Source organism: Coturnix japonica, chromosome 24, assembly GCF_001577835.2.
Source record: "Coturnix japonica isolate 7356 chromosome 24, Coturnix japonica 2.1, whole genome shotgun sequence".
Classification (NCBI taxonomy): domain Eukaryota; kingdom Metazoa; phylum Chordata; class Aves; order Galliformes; family Phasianidae; genus Coturnix; species Coturnix japonica.
Genome location: NC_029539.1, coordinates 395859 through 414234, shown reverse-complemented (window position 1 = coordinate 414234; position 18376 = coordinate 395859). Strand labels below are relative to the sequence as shown.

General features: G+C 50.3%; 1 protein-coding gene across 4 annotated transcripts in view; it reads left to right on the top strand.

The window, feature by feature from the left end:
- The window catches only part of KIRREL3 (kirre like nephrin family adhesion molecule 3), a 211280-nt gene that overhangs the window by 151738 nt on the left and 41166 nt on the right, over positions 1 to 18376 (top strand). For 3 of the 4 annotated variants that reach the window (XM_015883993.2, XM_015883992.2, XM_032449137.1), the window contains exon 2: positions 2073 to 2150. The exons of the other annotated variant lie outside the window; for it this stretch is intronic. In XM_015883993.2, coding sequence (XP_015739479.1) covers positions 2073 to 2150 — 78 coding nt within the window. The remainder of the gene's footprint in view (positions 1 to 2072; positions 2151 to 18376) is intronic. 4 annotated transcript variants of the gene reach the window in all.

The window sequence follows — 18376 nt, the reverse complement described above, 5'->3', positions numbered from 1 at the left end:
GCTCCATGTGGGAAAGAGCTCAGATCTCACTGGAGCTTCCATCCCTCCTGCAGGGTGAAGTTGTGCTCTGGGTTCCTTGGGCAGCGCTGCCATCACCTTTGGCAGTAACCCATTGTCATCACCTCTAAAGCACAGATTCTTTCTTGGGAATGTTTATCTCTGTGCAATTGGAAGGTGAGAGCTGGACTGCTGAGTTCTGGGTGCTTTGAGTTTGTACAAGACTGGAACCGTACACTCAGAATGGCTTGGAAGGGACCTTGAAGATCACTTCATTCCACTGTAGTACTCTTCTTTCCTTCTCTTAAGCTTCGTGTATTGCTGTCTCTGTCTCAGCTCCATTCCCTTCTGCATTGGCTCTTGTAGAACTTTATGGCAGCCTCTGTCATTCCAGGTCTCTGTGACCAGAAGAGCCCCACACGTGTCTATGTGCATGATGTACGCCTGAATAAGCAAGATAGTGATGCTGGCTGGATCAGCTCCGCTGTGAACTGTGCTGCCTTGCGTGACACTAATCTAATTGTGTTGTTTTAATTATGCCTCGATACCTCAGTGCTCGTTGAAGGCTCAATAGGAATCGATGCTATTTGTCTTTCCTATCAATAAAGACATAAGTGTGTTGCTGGCTCTGTGTTAGCAGAGGGAGGCTGTCAGCAGCTCACAGCTGATGTGTGTGGGGTGGCTGGCTCTATGGGATCCCCAGCCCCTGGGCTCTTATTGCAGCACAACCTGTGCTGAATGCCTTTCAGCCAGACCAACTGGGAATGTTGAACTCTAATGCTTTGCAATTGATGCCTTTCTGGGTGTATTTGCAGCTGTGCAGAGGGCTGGATTCCATCTCTGCTTCAGGTAGGAGATGGCTGCTGTCTGCCTGGTGCTGATGGGTGCGACTGAGTCAAGAAGCTGCTGAGAATGTAGATGTTGGCATTACCTGCCTGAAAGTGTCTGATCTTTGAGCATCCTCATCTGAGTTGTTTCCCCCCCCACTTTTTATGGCCAGTGAGAGAGCCGTGGGTACCTCCAGCATCCCTGAGAGGCTGCCTGGGGATACCCTCTGGATTACTACTTTAAGTGGCAATATGGATTTAAGGTGCAATTAAATTTCAGCTGTCTTTAATCATCTCAAGAGACATCAATCTGTATGAGCATTGGCTTCAGTGGGATTGCACACAGTCTTTCTTCCTTCTGCAGACTGACATCTGCTCTGATGGGAGCATTAGGATCGGGAGCTGTTGCTTCTTGTGAGATGGAGCCTGGTTCTGTTAGGGAATTCTCTTTATCTTGTCCTGCTCATGACCTGGTGTCACAAGGCATCTCTGTTCTCTGCATTTTGGCTCTGGTTCTGCCCCAGGTAGTGAGGAGGATGCTGCCCCTCCTGCCTGAGTGCCCCATCAGCACTGGGGAGGAGCAGTGCTCTCAGAGCTCTATGCCTCAAGTTGTCCTCCTGCACATCCTGCGGCACTGAGCGACCTTTCCTGCTCCAGCAGACTCAGCCCAGACCTGCAGTTCATCTCCAGGGACCTGAAATCAGCACACAGCTTCACACAGCACTGCCTCGCTGCTCCCATCCCACTGCCCCACCGCCTTCCCCTCCTGTGGAGATCCCTCACTCTCCATCCTCACAGAACAGGGCTCTATGGAGGCTGCATTAAGCAAACATCAAAGGGACTTTGATCAGCGAGGCCCTGCAGAGCGCAGCAGCCCCCAAGGACTGTTCTGGGGCAGCAGTGGGGATGCGCTACCTTGATTTCCTACTCTGCGACACAATTTGTTTGAAGAATGGGAGCTGTCCGCCACCGAGATGCATGTGGGCAAACACAGCCTGCTTCTGGAAGAGCCACACTCACATCTTTCTCTCTTGGTTACCAGAAAGCCCCATTAAGGAATCAAGGCATCAAAGGCTTAGGCATCCTCAGCCCGGGGCACTTCTCTACTTGTTGGGCCACCTGCGTGTTTCCAGCCCTCAAGCCTTGGCTGATCTTCCCTTTTGAGGACCAAGTCCCGGTTGCTGCACTGCTCCCCGTGCACTCGCTCCTGCCCCCAGCCTTCTAACACCGCTCTCTCTTCTCTTGCAGAACTGGGGCTCCCAGGAAGAGGATGCTGCCTAGTGCTGGGGTTCATGTACAAGGAGAAGTACCGCAGGATGACTGAAGGTGAGCGGCTTCCACACCTTCTCTTCATCCTTCCTTCTTAGTGGTCTCATCACAGAGGTTCGTTATTGCCGCCAATGTGTGAAGGTCTTGCTTGTCCCTTAGTTCCCTTTTGTTTCTTAAAGCATCTTAATGGACACAGACAGGGGAGAAGCAGTCAGAAGAGAACAGGAGGCTGATACCTTCATTCGTCCCCCCATTCACTGTCTTCTCCCATGGATTTGTCATGCAGGAAGCTCTTTCAGCACCCAGTCTTTGTATTCTGGTTTTCATTCCACCCTTCAACTGGTGCATCCAGCCCTACTGGAGAGGTGCTCAATTTATCACCCTAGTGCATTAAGCTACATCATCCTAGGGCTTGTGTGGACAACCTTGGTGGATGAATGTCCTTCTAATTAGCAGCCTGTTTATAGAAGCCACTGGGAGTCAGACTTAGCCTTGCTGTGTTCCAAAGCTGATGGTGTTTGCCTGGGCAAATCTCTCACCTGGGATCAGTGCTGCTGTGCCTTCTCTAAAGCATCATTGTTCTGCTTGTCAAACCCCTGCGCTGTGGCAGAGATGTCTCTAAAAAGTTTCCCTGTTTTATATTCTGGTCATCCCCCCAGGTACTTTATGAGCATTGATTAATCCATAGAAACACCATAAATAATTATGAAGCATAATAACTAAACAAAAACTATTTATGCTTGGAAGGATTGGCATCCCTGCTGCTGGTAGCATCATTGCTTGGCTGCTTTCCTTGAAGCAGCCCCTGGTTTAGCCCCATCTCTGCTGAACGTGGGGGTTTAGGGGAGGTCCCTTCCAGGGGAAGGTGCATCGTGGTGATGGCTTTGGGGGTTTGCTCAACCCAAACAGGGCTGAGCTGTTTCCAGCTCTTGTTTTGGTGGTAGATAGGAAATGCTTTGGACAGAGGAGTGCCGATGTGCCCTGCTGTGCATTTGTTCCTTGGAGCAGGACAGGGAGCAGCCCAGCAGCTGACTGCAGGAAGCCTTGTCTGCACGAGAAAGGGTGCATTAGCTTGCAGGGGGTGAAGCTCCAGTGGAGGCAAGCTTATGGCTTGAATACCAGCCATGAGATCAAAGGTTCCCTTGGTTCCCCAGGAGCCCTGAGACCGAGATAATAACATGGGGAAAGCACTTCACAAGTTTTTCACCTCATGTTTGTTAATTATCCCGTGCTTTTTAAACATGGATTAGAATATTTTTTAACTGCATGGCTCTGCCCCTTGGGTGCCATGGGAAGGTTCAATCTCTTGATGGTTTTGGGTCCCTCAAGCTTCCCAGAGATGCTTGTAGGTGTCACATGTGGGCATCCCAATGCACCCTGTGGGACTGCTCCAGCCTGGCAGACTGGGAGCCCTGCAGAGTGAACCCCTTTGGCTTTTGGGGGGAGAGAACAAAGCCAGATGAAAGGCGCAAAGTAAAACCTTTGTGCGGGGAAGGGAACAAAGCGATGAGTTTCAGGCCCCTGCGGGCTGCAGGGCTGTGACGTTTAAAGGTACAATCTTCCCAAAAGAACACAGTCAGGGGATTTCCATGGCTACAAAGACTGCCCTGGACTTGTTTCCACTCTGGATGACAGATGCAGACCTGAAGCCTCCTGCAATCCAGGCTGTATGGGACGGGCTGAATGTTGATGGGAGCAGAGGGGTGTCAGGTGTGCAACCATCCCGGGGCAGCCCCTGCAAGCAGCTCCTGAGTCATTCCTTAGGAGGGATAAGGAGCGAGACAGCTTCCCCTTGGTGTCTTTGCCAAATGAGAGCTTTTTCTCCTTTATTGCATTGTTATGCTAATGAACAACCCTATTTGTAATGGCAGGGTAGCTGGAAGAGCTGAAAGCAGAAGTAGGCAGTGGGGCAATGGAATAATTATGAGGTGTGGGGTCTTCCTGGTAGTGGAAATGGGTAATTACAGGGTTCATTAGAACCTTACTGTCACTTAATGGAGTCAAGTACAGAGTGAGCTTCAGAGGTAGAGAAGGAGAGGACTTTGAGCTCATGGCAGCTGCACCGTGCTGTACTGCTGCTGACCCTGGAAAGAAGCAAAAATAAATGTCCAAGAACTCACCTCTGCTAGTGCGAGTTAACACTTAGCATAGAATCATTAAGGCTGGAGAAGACCTCTGTCATTAAGTCCAGCTGTTAACTTAGCACTTCATACTGCCACATATCAACCTGCATCCTGAAGATCTGGTCTGGACAAGGTGTGTAACACTGCTGTGAAGTGTGCAGCAGGAAAGTGGGCAGGGTTTGGGTGTGATTTGGGGCACACAGAGGAAGGGGATGCTCCGCTGTGGCTGCCATGTGCCTGTCCCTTTGCTGTGATTGACACATACCTTCCTGAGCTGTGGGTCGAAATGGAGCTGGTGACAGTTGCAGATAGAGGAAGAGCTGACTGCGGTGACGGCCTTGCAATAGAGACACTTTAGAGTTAATCCTCCACCATCTGTCTTCATTCTGCTAATAACCCACTCAATCAGCTGCTGCTGACTGTTTGTTAGCATTCAGAAACAGATACGGAATTGGCAGGAACATGCACTTGGTGCTGGATTCCACCCCAGCTATGGTGGTGGGTCAGCAGGGCTGCACCCTGGGGATCACAAAGCACGTGGCCATAAGGCAGAGGTTCTGCTGTATTGGGCTGCCCTGTGTTCCCCACGTGGAACCCAGGTGAGCAGAAAGGTTGCACTGCTGTAGTCCCCAAGAACAAGCAACTCTGACCAACCTAAGAACTGAGACTGGTTTTCTGTTCCCTCTTTCCTTCCCATTCTATCGGCTTCCCAAAGCTGGCAGTCTCTGAGCTCAGAAGTAGGGGCTGTGCTGCAGGACCCCTCTCTGCTGCCCATCATCCCATCCCTGCCCATCCAGCTTTCTCCTTTGGGGTGGCCAAGGGCAGGTATTCACCTCTCACTCCTGCTGTTTTCCTTCATCCCTCCTTCCTTTGACTTCTCTCCGGATCTAACACAAGTCATTAGCAAGCATCGCTGCAGTAATTATGGCACTTTTTGGCTGTCATTCATAAAGCTACTAACGGAACGATGGAGCACTCAGTGTCATTCTGTGCCTTCGCCACCTGTTCCCAGCACCCACCAGCTGCTGGAGGTCCCTTTTTGGAGTTGTTGGTGACTCTGGGGTCCTTCTGTATATTCCCCTTCACTGTGACAGCCTATCCCACCATACAGCCATCTCCTGCTGTGTCTTGGAGGCGGTTTTTGGTCCTCAGCTCCCCTATCTCCAGCCTGCAGAGAGGTTTCGGTTCTGCCCAGGCAAAGGGAGAGAGTCGTGTATGAATATGAAAGCTGTTTTTATGGCTTATAATTATCTCGTCCCCATCCTTAGAATAATTATAGCTCCTCCATTATTAATAATTGGAATTCCAGTCCTTGTCATAGATCACAAAATGGAGAGGAAGCTCAACCCAGGGTTTGCATAATGTGCCTTGGTCTCAATTGAGTAATTGGCAAAATGGTGAAAATCGTTAGTTTTCCTCCATTCCTTGGTGCTGGAATTAGTGAGATATTAGTGCAATTAGCCACTGCTTCCATTTGAGGCTGCAATCATTTGGTTTGTAATTTAGAATAAATGTAAAAGCCCACTTGTGCTGCTGAACAGAGCATTTGTCCTGTTTAAAAGTATCTAATGGGGTGGCTGTCATCTAAGCAAGATACATTTGACCCATTTCAATTTGTTTCCCTTTTAATCTGCTATCTGTTTTCCTGGATCTTTTTTTAATAAAAACATAAAGAAGGAACGGGGGAGGGAGAGCAAAGAGGGAGAGAATAGAAGCGTCATAGATCTGGAGTTTATCATAAGCCAAAGTAACTTGAAATCAAGCCTGTTAAACGGCAGAAAGCAATAAAAAGCAAACACTGTTTGGAGATCGTTTAAAGGGCCGAGTGACTTGTCAATGAAAGGTTGCTCTGTTCGACTGCTCCTTAATAGCTTCTCAGAGGGAATCTGCAGCACTTGCAAGAAGGAAGGCTGCGGCAGCTCTGTGCTGGGGCAGGAGGTGGGGGAATCCAGCACCAACAAGCTGGAAATGGGAGGCAGGGATTTAAACCCAAAATGGGATTTGGGCTTTAAAATGTGTCCTAAATATCAAAGCCTTGGATCTACTGAGGCTGGAAGCTTTGCTGTCACTTGGGCACAGATCAATAGCACTGTGCCCTCCTCCATCAGAGAGTTCTGTGCTTTCCCTCCCACGGGCTGAGCATCCTTCCAGGGACTGTCTGATTCCAGGGACTCGTTGCTGTCAGGCTCCATATTGCTGCCTGGAGAGCAACCAGCTGGGGCTCTGGGCTGGAGTCCCTGCTGTGTGGGGACAAATGGCTTGTTCAGAGGAGCTGGCTGTGTTCTGCTCCAAATATCTCTGCTTGAACACCACTTCTGCTGCCTGCAGTAGTTCAAAGCGGGTTCAGTGAATGCTTCCTGCCAGGAAAACGTCCTATTAGAGTGGCACAGAGATGCGATGACGTATTTGTGCCACCCAGAAGCTGCCCAGCAAGGCTGTTTCAGCCTCAGAATTGCCTGGATTTATGGGGTGAGATCCTGTGAGTGACTTAGTAGCACAGGCTGTGTGTGAATCCGTCTCAGTTCTAAGGACAAAGCAGAGCCAACACCCTTATCCCAGGAGAAGCACCCAGCATCTTCTCATCCCTCACCCCAAGAGGTTTGGGCAAGGTGCAGGACCCCCAGCATCAGCTTGGGGTTGGGGCATCCTGCTGTGTTTTGTTAAGAGCTCCTTAGAAAGTGACCCACTGGGATCAACTGCAGCTGCTCTCCAATGCGCCCTGCAGGATCCCATGCAAGTTTTGCACTGCTGACTCTGCTGTCATCACCAATAAAGTGCTGTGTGCTCCAGGGCTTGGCAGCTCTGTGATAGCAAAGCTTGCCTTACCCCAAGCCCTGTCACTTGTGTCTGCCCACAAAGACACAGTCGCAATTGATTAGGGCAAGCATCTTCCCATATGAGCCACATTGGGCCTTTTGTTCTTCATCTGACAGAGGCACTTGAGACAGAATAGAAGAGTGGATGGAGCAGGCTCTGGGGCTGTTGTTAGAGATGCAGTGTTATCAACAGAGGTCTCATTGACACCTCTCCTGTGTGTGTCAGCTGAGTGGGGTGGGGATGGAAGTTAAATCCCAGGAAAAACAGCAAACACATCACTGCCTTGTCTGGTGTCAGATGGGAGGGATCCATGTGCTCACGTTCAGGTGGTGGGAAGCTCCTGCCTTCAGGTTCCTCCATGCCCGTGGGGAGGCAGGCTGGGTTTTGTCTTTGCTGCTGAGGTGGTGTGCTGTGCTTGTGCTGAGCAGCTCCACTGCTTATAAAGCTGGTACCGAGCTGGTGTGATGACAGAACTGTAAAAGGGTTTAGGTTGGAAGGGGCCTCAAAAATCACCCACTGCTGCAGGCAGGGTTGCCAGCCACTAAATTGGGCATGAGATCAGGTTGCCCAGAGTCCCATCCAACACAGCCTGCGGTTCTATGGCAACAGTGGTAGTGTAGCAGTTAATGGTCTAAGGATGTAATTTTATCTGTTGATTTTTGAGTAGTGCTCCCCTATGGTCTTAAATTAAGACTGTACTTTTTCACTCCCCAAGTGCTCTTCAGGAGCTGCTGCTGCTACTATGGAGCCTGCAGGGCATGAGCACCATGTGCATCCCTTTGGTGTTCTAGGGATGCCACAGGGGTGTGATGTCAACAAGGACAGACTGACATCTCAGGATGGGTGTAGACTATCTTGGCTGTTTGAACCCCGCTTTCCTTGTGCAACTCTTTATGTCCTTTGCAGTGCTTGAAGTGTGATGAGCATCTAAGGGACGTGTAGTAAGTTGTTGGGAAGAATCCCGTTAAGATTCATATGGAAAAGGGCAGAGATACGGCTACGTGCTTCACCCTCCCTGTGAAGTCTTTTTGTTGATGACTTTACTGGGTCCAGGGTGATTTATTTTTTAGGCATCAGGGGGCAGTGGAGAACTAAAGGCAATACGAGCTGCTGTCTGAAGGCAGTGACTGCAGCTTCTCATCTCTGTGCTGCCTCCAGGCTACCTGCAGAGTTTGCCTTTGAGCTCATGGATTTGTTGATGGTTCTCCCCTCCCTGCAGAGCTGCTGCTGCAGCCCAGGGCTATTATTCAGCTTTCCTTCCTCGGTGTCTGCGGGGACCCTGCTGCAGAGGTGGCTGGCAGCTGGATTTCATCAGCAAAATGGGTCACAGAGCTGACATGGTGCCCACCAGAGCCGAACCTGGTCAGCAGGCTGGCTGTGCCGTTACGCCAAGTGCGGATGATGCTGTAAATCCTCCTGTAGCTCTCATGGTGTGGTGTACTGAGGATAGGAGGGTGTCAGTGTATCCTAGGGACAGGAGGAGAATTCTTCTACCTCTCATGGGAGTCCTTGATGGCTCATCCTTGTGTGCCAGGTGCCCATCCCTGCTCTGGACCTGGGGCACACACATGCAGGCTCATTTAAGATTGAGGTGGAATACCCTGGTTTTGCAGCACAGATCTATTGCTTTGGCATGCTGTGAAGGAAGTCAAAGTCCTGGTGCTGAGGCTGCTTTGCCCACTGGTTTCCCTGGCTTAGGTCACATAGCATCACCTCTGCTCTGCAGTCTAAACTTTCCTTTCTGGAGCAGAGCAAGAGAGCTGGATTTTGCAGTTCTAACAACAAACTGGGTTACAGCCCAGCACAAAATGACCCCGTTCCCATTTTGCAGCTTGGCACTGACTGAAAGGTGCAGCAGCGAAATACCCTGCTTTGTTTGGGTTGGCTTTTCTTCTAAATCCTTCTGCAAATCTTTTCTCATTGTAAGGAAATAGCAAAATATTGTTGGAAGGCATCAAGCTGAATGTGGCAAGTCCTGTTCTGTCTCCCCCTGAGCGACGTGCAGTGTTTGGCCAAATCCTGCCTTGTATTCAGTAAATAAAGTCCTTCGGAAGCCTTTGGGCTGAGGCTGATGGACACAGAGGGAAGAAACATGGTCAGAAAACCTATGGAGAAGGTGGGGGGTTCTGGGGGGAGGCTGGAGGAACCCCCTGGAAGCAGCAGCAGTGGGGTTATTAGTGGGATCCTGTGCTGAGAGAAGGGCTCCAAGCACAGACCTGAGCAGTGCCAATGTCGGGGCTGTGCGCGTATCCTTCTGCACCTGGTATCTGCTCCCATTGGTATTTACCCAATCTATAAATGTATTAATGGGTCTCATCTGAAAATGCAGCCAGAGATGGAACTTGCGATGGGCTTTTTTTTTCCCTTTAACAAAGATGAAGGTTTTATATAGACAGGGGAAAGGGAAGGGAAGTGAAATGTTCGGTGACTAATGATCCTCATCAATATTCATGAGAGATGGTATGCACTTGGAGATTTAAAATAAAGGAAGGAAGAAAGGGAGAAAGGAATTGACTTCTCGAGAAGCTAAATGAAATATTTAGGTTGACCTGGAGATAAATCTGCCAGCTCTTTGTCGCCATCGGCTCGGACCTGCCTTCCATTGAGCCCTACAGGAGCTGCCTGTGGAGGTTCCTGGAGCTGAATAGTGGGGAAAGCATTGATACTGCTCTGCATTGCTGCACGGGGATGGGGGTCACCAATACCTGGGGGTGTCCCAGAGCAACTTGTCCCTTCCCTGTTTTGGTTTTCAGCCAGCTGTGGTGGGAGCAAATCATCTGCAGGGAAAATGCCTGAAACAGGGCTTTGCCAGGAGGATCCAGCTCCAGATTTACAGCAGCATCAGTGGGGGGTAGGATCACCGTGATGGTAATCACCTGATTTAATTGCTGAAGGAACGTATCAGAAAGGCTTTTCTCTGCCTTCTGCATTTCTCTTCTCCTGTGTTTTTTCTCTTTCTGCACATTGCCCTTCTCTCCACTCCAGAGCTGCTCCCTCTCCTTTCCATGCCATCCCTTCCTCAAGTGACAGCTGTCCCACCCCCCAAGGTCGCTCGCCCTTGAGACCGCCGTTGATCTGTGCCCTGATAGAAGGGCTGAGTATTGACTTTGGCTTCAGCTTCATTACGAAGCAGCCTCATTTGTCAACTTGTTTGTTCCGAGAGCTGCTTGGGAGAGATGCAGTGCTACCCCAGCACCACTCCCTCTACAAGGGTTGGCAGGCAAGGTCATTGCAGGTGGCCCTGCACTATCAGCTCCTCCTCATTAATTGATGTCACGGCACTTTGGGCAATGTCAGACCCCAAATGAGTCTGGGTGCTATGAGGGGCTGTGGGGCATGATATGATCCCAGCTGGGAACACAGCACAGAGTGCTCCCTTGCAGCTCAGAGATGGGGCTGAGCCATCATGGTGACATGGCAGTGCAGGAGGAGCCTTGCTGGAAGGATTCCTCCCAGTTCCTCTTAGCGCTGCATGCAGTGGAACCACCAGCCCTCAGTGCTTCCTGATGGGAACTTGTTCCTAAGCCCAGTGCTCTGAAGCTGGGCTGTGCTGCAGGGGTTAACACCAACCCAGTGCTGGGTTTGACAGCAGCCAGGGAGCTGAGGGAAAGATGTTCTCCGTGTTGCCACAGGCACTTTGCTTGGACATGTAGCAGGCTGCAGCCAGGCAGCAAGAAGGGAAGGGTACAAGCAATGGGAAGGAAGGGCACGAGGAGCAAGAGGAGGTGAATTTGTATCATCTGGAGGAAGCTCAAGGGGAGACACGACCAGAGTCTATAAATACGTGCAGCCACAGAAACAAAGGGAAGGAATTATTCATGGCCTCAGAAGGCAGGAGGACAAGGAGCAGCGCCTGGAGCAGAAACAAGGGAAGTTTATCCTGGGTCTGGAGCAGGAGAAGGGCTTTTGGGGTCAGTGTTGTGATGGAGAAGGTGCCTCCACCATGACTGCTTCCCCCATGCAGCCCCTGGAGCAGCTCTCTCCCCCAGCCCAGCATTGCTTTGCAGCAGCCCCTCCTGTTCCCTCCCCATGTGCTGGGAGGGTTATTCACGCTGAGGGAGAGGCAGTGGGGATCGTGGGGTGACCATGTGGCCCCCAGGACAGGGACGCTCAGTCCCGGTGTGTGCCAGCACTGCCAGCCCGCGGCTCAGCACAAGTCATCTCCGATGAGTAACGCAGCCAATGAATGTCTGCCTGCGTGCATCTTCCTCCCCTATAGAATAATTTAATGTTATCTCCGGGCCTCCTGCTTCTGAGATGAAGAGATTTGCTTCAAACCTGCAGCCCACAGCCACCGCCATTGGTTTCAAACGTCATTAAGTTTCATTATAACAAATAAACACTGCAATGACATTTATAAGTTACCAGAGAGCACGGAAACGCAAATATGAAGCAGATAAACTGCATTTGATCCAAATAATTACTGCAGGCAATATCGAGCTGGGGCTGAGCTGGCAGCCAGGGGCCAAGTAATTTATAGGTGTCTGTATGGTGTGGGGCTGCGTGCTGCATCTCACAGTGATGGAGCTGGAGCAGGTCTGCCTCCAGCTGCCTTTTCCCTTTGTTTTGACTCCCAGCTGCACACCGCCTGCTCTCAGCTCCAGGCAGGGAATCCTTTACCAGTAAACCGGGTGGGAAAAAATCTCATCTGGAAAAAAAAGCCACCCTGATTTTGGTGCTTTGGGTGAATTTGGCTGTTTGTTGGGTGAACTCCGGCCAAGAGTCAACTTGATGTGTGGAGGAAGCGTGTTGTGTCCTAAGCGAGCACATTAGGATGGAAAGCTTGTGTCCTGCAGGTGTGGTGCTCAGCCCAGGAGGGGGTTCAGCAGCAGCTGGGCTTATTGACAAGCATCTCTCATTACCTGCTAATTAGCTCAGCAGGGCAGAATGTGCTTGTCATCCCTTAGACTGGGGTTTTACACAAGCACGCCATTGGCTCTGCAGTGGGGTCCTTTGTAAAGGAGCCAGGAAAAAGAAAACAAAACAAAACAGAAAAGAACAGTGAAATCTTGTGCTTAAATACATTTGAGGCCCCTCCCGGTGGGGGTCAGGCAGAGAAGTCACAGCTGTGAGGGCACATCCCCATTCTGCTCCCAGGGCTGCATATGATGGAGCACATTCAGGGCTGTGAATACTGACAGAGTTCGCACTTTTTCTTAAGTGGTTCTGGGTTGGGTTGGGTCAATCCCAGGCAAAAAGCAGAACCTGGCTGTTCACTGGTGCTGGTGGCCACACTCCAGAACACGTGGGAATGGCATTCCTTCCTCTTATCTGAGGGATAGATGCATTTTTTGGCGTTTTCTGGGTCTAAGGATGTTGTGGCAGCAATGGTTCTTCAGGCAGGGAACAGCTTTGTGCACACATAGAAGTGAGTGAGGTTTCAGCGCCTTCCTTGGGTTGTGGGGATGGATGTGCAGGAAGCGTTCCCTGCCCAACTGCTGCTCTGCTCCTTCTGTTCCTCTTGGCATCTCCTCCTCCTCTTCCCCCCAGCACATTTTGTTGTGCATTCCACGTGCTTACCTTTAGAATTGAAACAAATTATTCCAAAGAACAGCCTGCATATGAATGTTGCATGTATAAAAGAAAAGGCAGTACACATATTTACAATTATTTCCGCTCGGAAAAATCCAAACAAACAATAATTATGGCAGAAAGTCGCTAATTCTCCCTCTGCTTCATTGTCAGACTTGTTAATTGGTGCAGCACAACCTGCAGCCATCTCACCTCGCTCTTCAGCTCAGGTCCCAGTGCCCACGTCATGTCGGGGCCCCCCAAGTAACACGGTTGGGGTTTCATGCAGCATCACCTCTCAATGTCTCATTGCAAGAGTTGGGTTTTGGAGTAGCAAGTGGGAGTTGGGAGGAGAATCCTGCAGTGGTTTTGGTATTAATAGCTGCATTTTTCTGTTCTGAAGTGAATCTTCGTTTTGATTTCTCTCTGCGACTCAAAGCGTGCGATAACAGATTGGGAAAGACGAGGACGGAAGCAAAGCATCGCGCAACCCAGGGCGAGCTCTTTGGTCTGATTTTCCGCCCCATAGACTGCACAACTTGCTGCTTCTGCTCTTCCTGGGAGCTGAGCCAGCCTTTGAAATCTCCAAATCGTTTGTGAAATGGATTATTCATCCTCCTGCTCTTCCTACAGCCGAGCGTCCTGTGTGCCCTCTAACTTGGGGATGCACTGAGTTTTGTGGGGCTGGGTGTGAGACAGGGCTGAGAGAAAGGTCCTGATGGATTTTATTAATAAATCCCACGGGACTGTTGAGAAGAGCAGATGCTTGAGGTGTTAGCTGTTACACATTAAAGCTGTACTCATATCCTGTATTGCAGCTGAACACCTCCGGCTCCTTTGCTTAGCGTGGCATCACCGCTTGGTTTGCATTGCAGGGAGCCTTCCCTTGTCCCTGCCCCAACAGCATAGCGCTATCTCCAGCCCAGCAACAGCTCTGCGTGCCCCAGAGCTCAGCTCTTGTTCCACCTCCATTGGTCTGTCCGACACAAGATGACGCTCCTGCGCTGTGGGGCAGTGCGTAAGCACTGGAAAGCAGTGGGTAAGAGCTTGAAAGTTCAGTGGCACCCTGTCCCTAAGGTCACAGAGCAGTGCTCAGTGGGAGCTGTGTTCTCTCCCTCCTTGATGCAGCCCATTAGTTTGTTTTCTATCAGCACAGCACCACGAACGGGCATTTAATCTCACAGGAGGTAATTCTGAGCGCTGGCGGGACATTGCCAATAAATATCCCTCGGTAAGTGTAGTCTTACACCTTTCCCAATTGGTAGCTAATAAGAGATCAGGCGATGACATTTCAGCCCTTTCTGCATGGCTGACCAAACTGCTGGCGGTGACTTTGAAAGCAGTGCTGGGATTTCATGTGGGTATCAAAGCGAGCACAGTGCTCGACGGTTCAGATCACTCGCCTGTGTGACTAATAGACAGAAAGATTCCTAAAAGGTCCAATGTCTTACTTGTAATGTCTGCGTCTTCTGTCTGCAGCTGCTTAGTGGACACAGCAGGATGCGGATGTTTTCTGTAAGCAGTGTTTGGGGAGTAGCAGGGAGAGCTCGGGTTTGCTTGGAGCTGTGGTCAAGAGGCAAAGGGTTGTGCCAGGAGCAGAGCGTGGTCCTCACATTGCACTCCAGAGATGGCATAAATGGGGGCACAGCTGGAGGTGGCATGGGGCTGCTGTGACCCATCCCTGGGCCGTGGGGTGGCAGTGGGGCTGGCTTCTTCCTTTGGGTTGAAATAATTCAGCATGTCGAAGCCACATGAGCTGCACTTACACAGTCAAACTAAAAAAGGCCAAACTGACATTTTTGTTCAAACAGATTTATTTTTTTTCCCCTCCAGGGAAACAAAACAAAATAATGGAAAGCTTTGTGCAAGTGAGGAGCTCAGGCTGCGGCTGGTTTCCTTCCATAAGGCAGGAGGGCAGGGCAGGACGTGGCTCTGGTCATCCCCACCACGTGTCCCCTTCTGGGGGCTGCTCCTTGTCCTGATATGCATCCATAGCTTCACTGGTGGGATTCAGCTCTCCTGCCTGGGGACCCAACTGTCCTCCAGTCCTACAGAGGTGCAAGAAAAGCGTGGTCCTGCACTGAGAAAATCCTTGCTGTGCCCCAGAGCATCTTTGAAATGCTTCCCCAGGTGGCACTTCTAACTGGGGGCAAATGAAGGACAGGCACATTGGTGACTGAGGACCACGGTGAGGGAACATGGCACGGCCATGTGAGTGACAGCTCCTGAGAGCGCTGTAAATAATGGAACACTTTTGTCTGCCTGCTTTTCCCAGCCATAGAAAAATCAATGTGGGCACCGCTCTGCACAGCAGGATGGCGTCCTGTGGGGAGCACAGTGGCCTTGGCTCCCAGTTTGGACCTATGGGAGGACCCATGGCATGGGCAGATGGGGTCAATAGAAGGATGGGAATATGAAGGGGAGATAATTGGCTGCTGAGAAAGGGGATGGAGCCCTTCCTTAGGCATGTCCTGCTGCATCCACCCGAGATATGCTGAGACTCAGAGCCAGCATCATTGTGTTGTGATGTCCCTGGCCCAAAGAGGCAAGAGGAGTTGGATTAAGCAACCTTTATGGGTCCCCTCCAGCTCAGGATATTCAATGATTCAAAGAGGGACCTCCTAGGATGGTCTCTGGGCTTCAGTTCCCCCACAGCAGAGGCAGGACAGCCCCTTGCTCACCTTCAGCCACGCAGTGCTAGCTCTGAATCAAGGGATGAGGAAGGCATCCCACCACCCCCTGTCCCCAGCCTTTCATTTCCAAACAGTTCGGTTCCTACCAGTCCTCCTTCAGCACTTCTATCCCCTCCTCAACAAAAAGAGCTAATTCTTTTCAAAACACAATGGAAATTCAAAGCTCTGCTTACATAAAAGCAGCCGTGGTGTCTCCATTTCTAATGAGTCATTGTTCCCTCTGCAAGTCCCTTGCTTCTTATTACAATACTCACTTCTCTTGGGTAATGAAAATTTAACTATCTGCTGTTCCCACTTGCCTCTTCTCTTCTTGCAGCACGACGTCTGCTTTGTGCACAGGGGGCTGCAAGTGGAAATCATTCAGGCAAGGACTCGTGCAAACACTGCAGCCCTCAGAGGTCTGAAGGAGCAGGGAGCTGCTGAGGGTGTTGGGGATGGGCTGAGTGCTGTGTAAGTGCCTCTTGTTGGCTACCAATGGGTTTGGGTTCTTGGAACTGCATGGGGACATTGGGGCTTCTCTGGAAGCCTTGCAGTGGTAGCAATGTGATTTCCCTTGGAAGTCCCAGACGTGGCGGAGTATCAGTCTTTGTTTGAGAGAACAAGGCAACATTACAGAGCAGCACTGAAAAACAGGAACCACAGGTGCAAAATCCATTAAGGAAATATAAAGAGTTCTGAAGCGATTCTCTGTTTTGGTTGGGGTTTTTTTTTCCCTTTCTCTTTTTTCTTACACTTTTATGACATGCTTGTGACTTCATAGGGCTCCTGCTTGTGATTTTTGAAAGCAGGGTTAGCATTACTGCTGGCTCGCTGTTCGCAGCAGGTGCTTTATTCTCCTGTTTTGTTCCCAGCATTTAGGATTTCAATAGCTGCACAAGTGCCCCCCGCTTTTGCCTTCAAGAGATTTCTCCAGGAGGGCAGGAAGCAGCCAGGCCAGCACAGCAGCTCCTGTGGTGTCCTGGGCTGCAAACAGCTCCTCAAGCCATGCAGCAAAGCCAGCAGCCAGCAGAGGATGCGATCTGGGCACAAAGGGTCCCTGGTACCTTCTCCACTTCCAGAGCCCCCTTACCCAACACTGGGACCCCAGAGGCATGGTTAGCATCTTGTCTGCATGCCCCTTAGTGGGGTAATTTGAGGGTTTTTTTCTCTAGTGGTTGGTTTTAACTCCAGTCTCTACAAGGATTTGGGGCTGGGTTGTATTTTAAAACCAGATTCCTATGGTTAATGTTGTTCCTTGCCAGGTGGGGCACGGGAAGGCTGTGGGAAATAGGACTTCTTGTGGACCCGCAGCATCTCATGTGATGGGTGAAATCATAGAGCCAGAGGATGGTTTGGGTTGGAAGGGACCTTCGAGGTCATGCAATCCCAACCCTTTACAGTGCCCGTTCTGTTTTGGCTTTGAGACTGCAGAGCTCTGTTCTGAAGCCCAACTGCCAGGTTGTAATTATGCTGTAAAAGTTCATGGGGATGAAGAAGCCAAACTGGAGCATTTCAGCCCATGTCCTTGCAGCTGAAACCACTCACTCTGCGTTTGTAGATCATCCTTTCCCAATTCCCTGTTTCCAGCTATTTTCCGTCAAGTATCTTATCTCCCTTAAAACTTTCTGCAAATTACTTGTTCCTTTGACATTAAGACATAAGACAGCTAAAAGCTGCATCGCGAGCAGCCCTCTGATCTCCCAAACCCAATTAAACCCAGTAATCGTGCATTAAGCTGATTTGAAGGTGAGTTGAGCTCTGCCTTTGGTACTCCTTATTTTAGCTTTCTTATGGAGCAGTGTGGAGCGGGGCTGGGCCAGGTGCTGCTCTCTGTGTCCCTCCCTTCTCCCTCCTCTGCTGCCAGCGTCACTCAGCTCTGAGATGGATCCATGTGCTGTAAAAGTTCCCACAGACCATTTTTCACACTGAGCAAACAGAGGGAAGGACAGGACAGCAGACATATGTCGTGTTCTCACTCTGATTTCCCATGGCCGTCAGCTGCTCTCTAAAACAAATCAAGAAAGGAAAAAAGGGGGGGAAAAGCACAAAAATGGCTTCATTTCCAACAGCAATTACCAAACGAAGCCTCTGCTTAATGGGCATTTTCAGAGGGCACAGCCACCACTTTGTGCTGCTGCTTTCTCATTACGGCTCTTGTAGATCCCAGCTGACGAACTGATAATTTCTGGCCTGAAAAATGATCTTTGTTTGGTGACTGCTGCATTGCAGTGCTGTCCCTGCCTGCCTTTAGGAATGGTTGGGATTATGGAGTGAGCCATGAAACATAGTGAGTGGATATAGTAGAAACAGTAATGCACAGCATCGTGCTGGGGCCCAGCACTGTGACCTCTTGGAGCACCCATGATGAAAACCAGGCTGCCTTGCAAGCATGGGAGCGGTGGAGTCTCTGAAATACCTGGGAATAAGGTGCTGCAGGTGCATCTGAATTCACAAATATTTCCACAGGGCTTTTCAATCTGCTGTGTAGAACTGGTAGGAATCCCCAAAGGATGGCTCTGCTCCTTCCCACGTATCCTCAGCTGGCTGGGAGCGAGTCAAGCTGCAATAAATTAAGTGAAATATAAGTATTCACATGGGGAGCTCAGGCTGGTTTAGCTGCACGAGTTGAAAAATGGCTGAGCTTTGCAGCTTTGCCCTGTAGGCAAGGCCCAGCAACTCCTTTGGAAACAAGTTCAGTTGCGAGAACTTGTGTCACACTTAACCTTGGTTTAGGATTAATCATCAGTCAATGATTAAATTGAGTTAATGCAAATTAGGATTGAATTGATCGAGGGTGGTTCGTGTGGAGGCTGTCCTGGTTTTAACGCATTGATTTTGAAGCACCTTTTCCTGCAGCCTGGTGTGATGCGGGGTATTGAGCTGTCATTGAGCTCTGGGTGTGAGTTTCCTGTTCTGTGCTTGTTCCAGAGCAATAATTAACACCCAGCAGGGCTCCTGAGTGCTGAAGCCCCGAGGTGGCACAGCAAGGGGCAGTCCAACTGCTCTCATCTCTTTTCTGATCTCTCCCTTCCCACGACTGAGCACAGCTCAGATGCTCAGCACATACAAAGCACTGCCCTCCGAAGTGCCCAAACACCGGCAGAGCCTAAGATTGAGTAAGAGCGGGGCATTTAAGGCTATAGCATCAGACAGCAGCGCT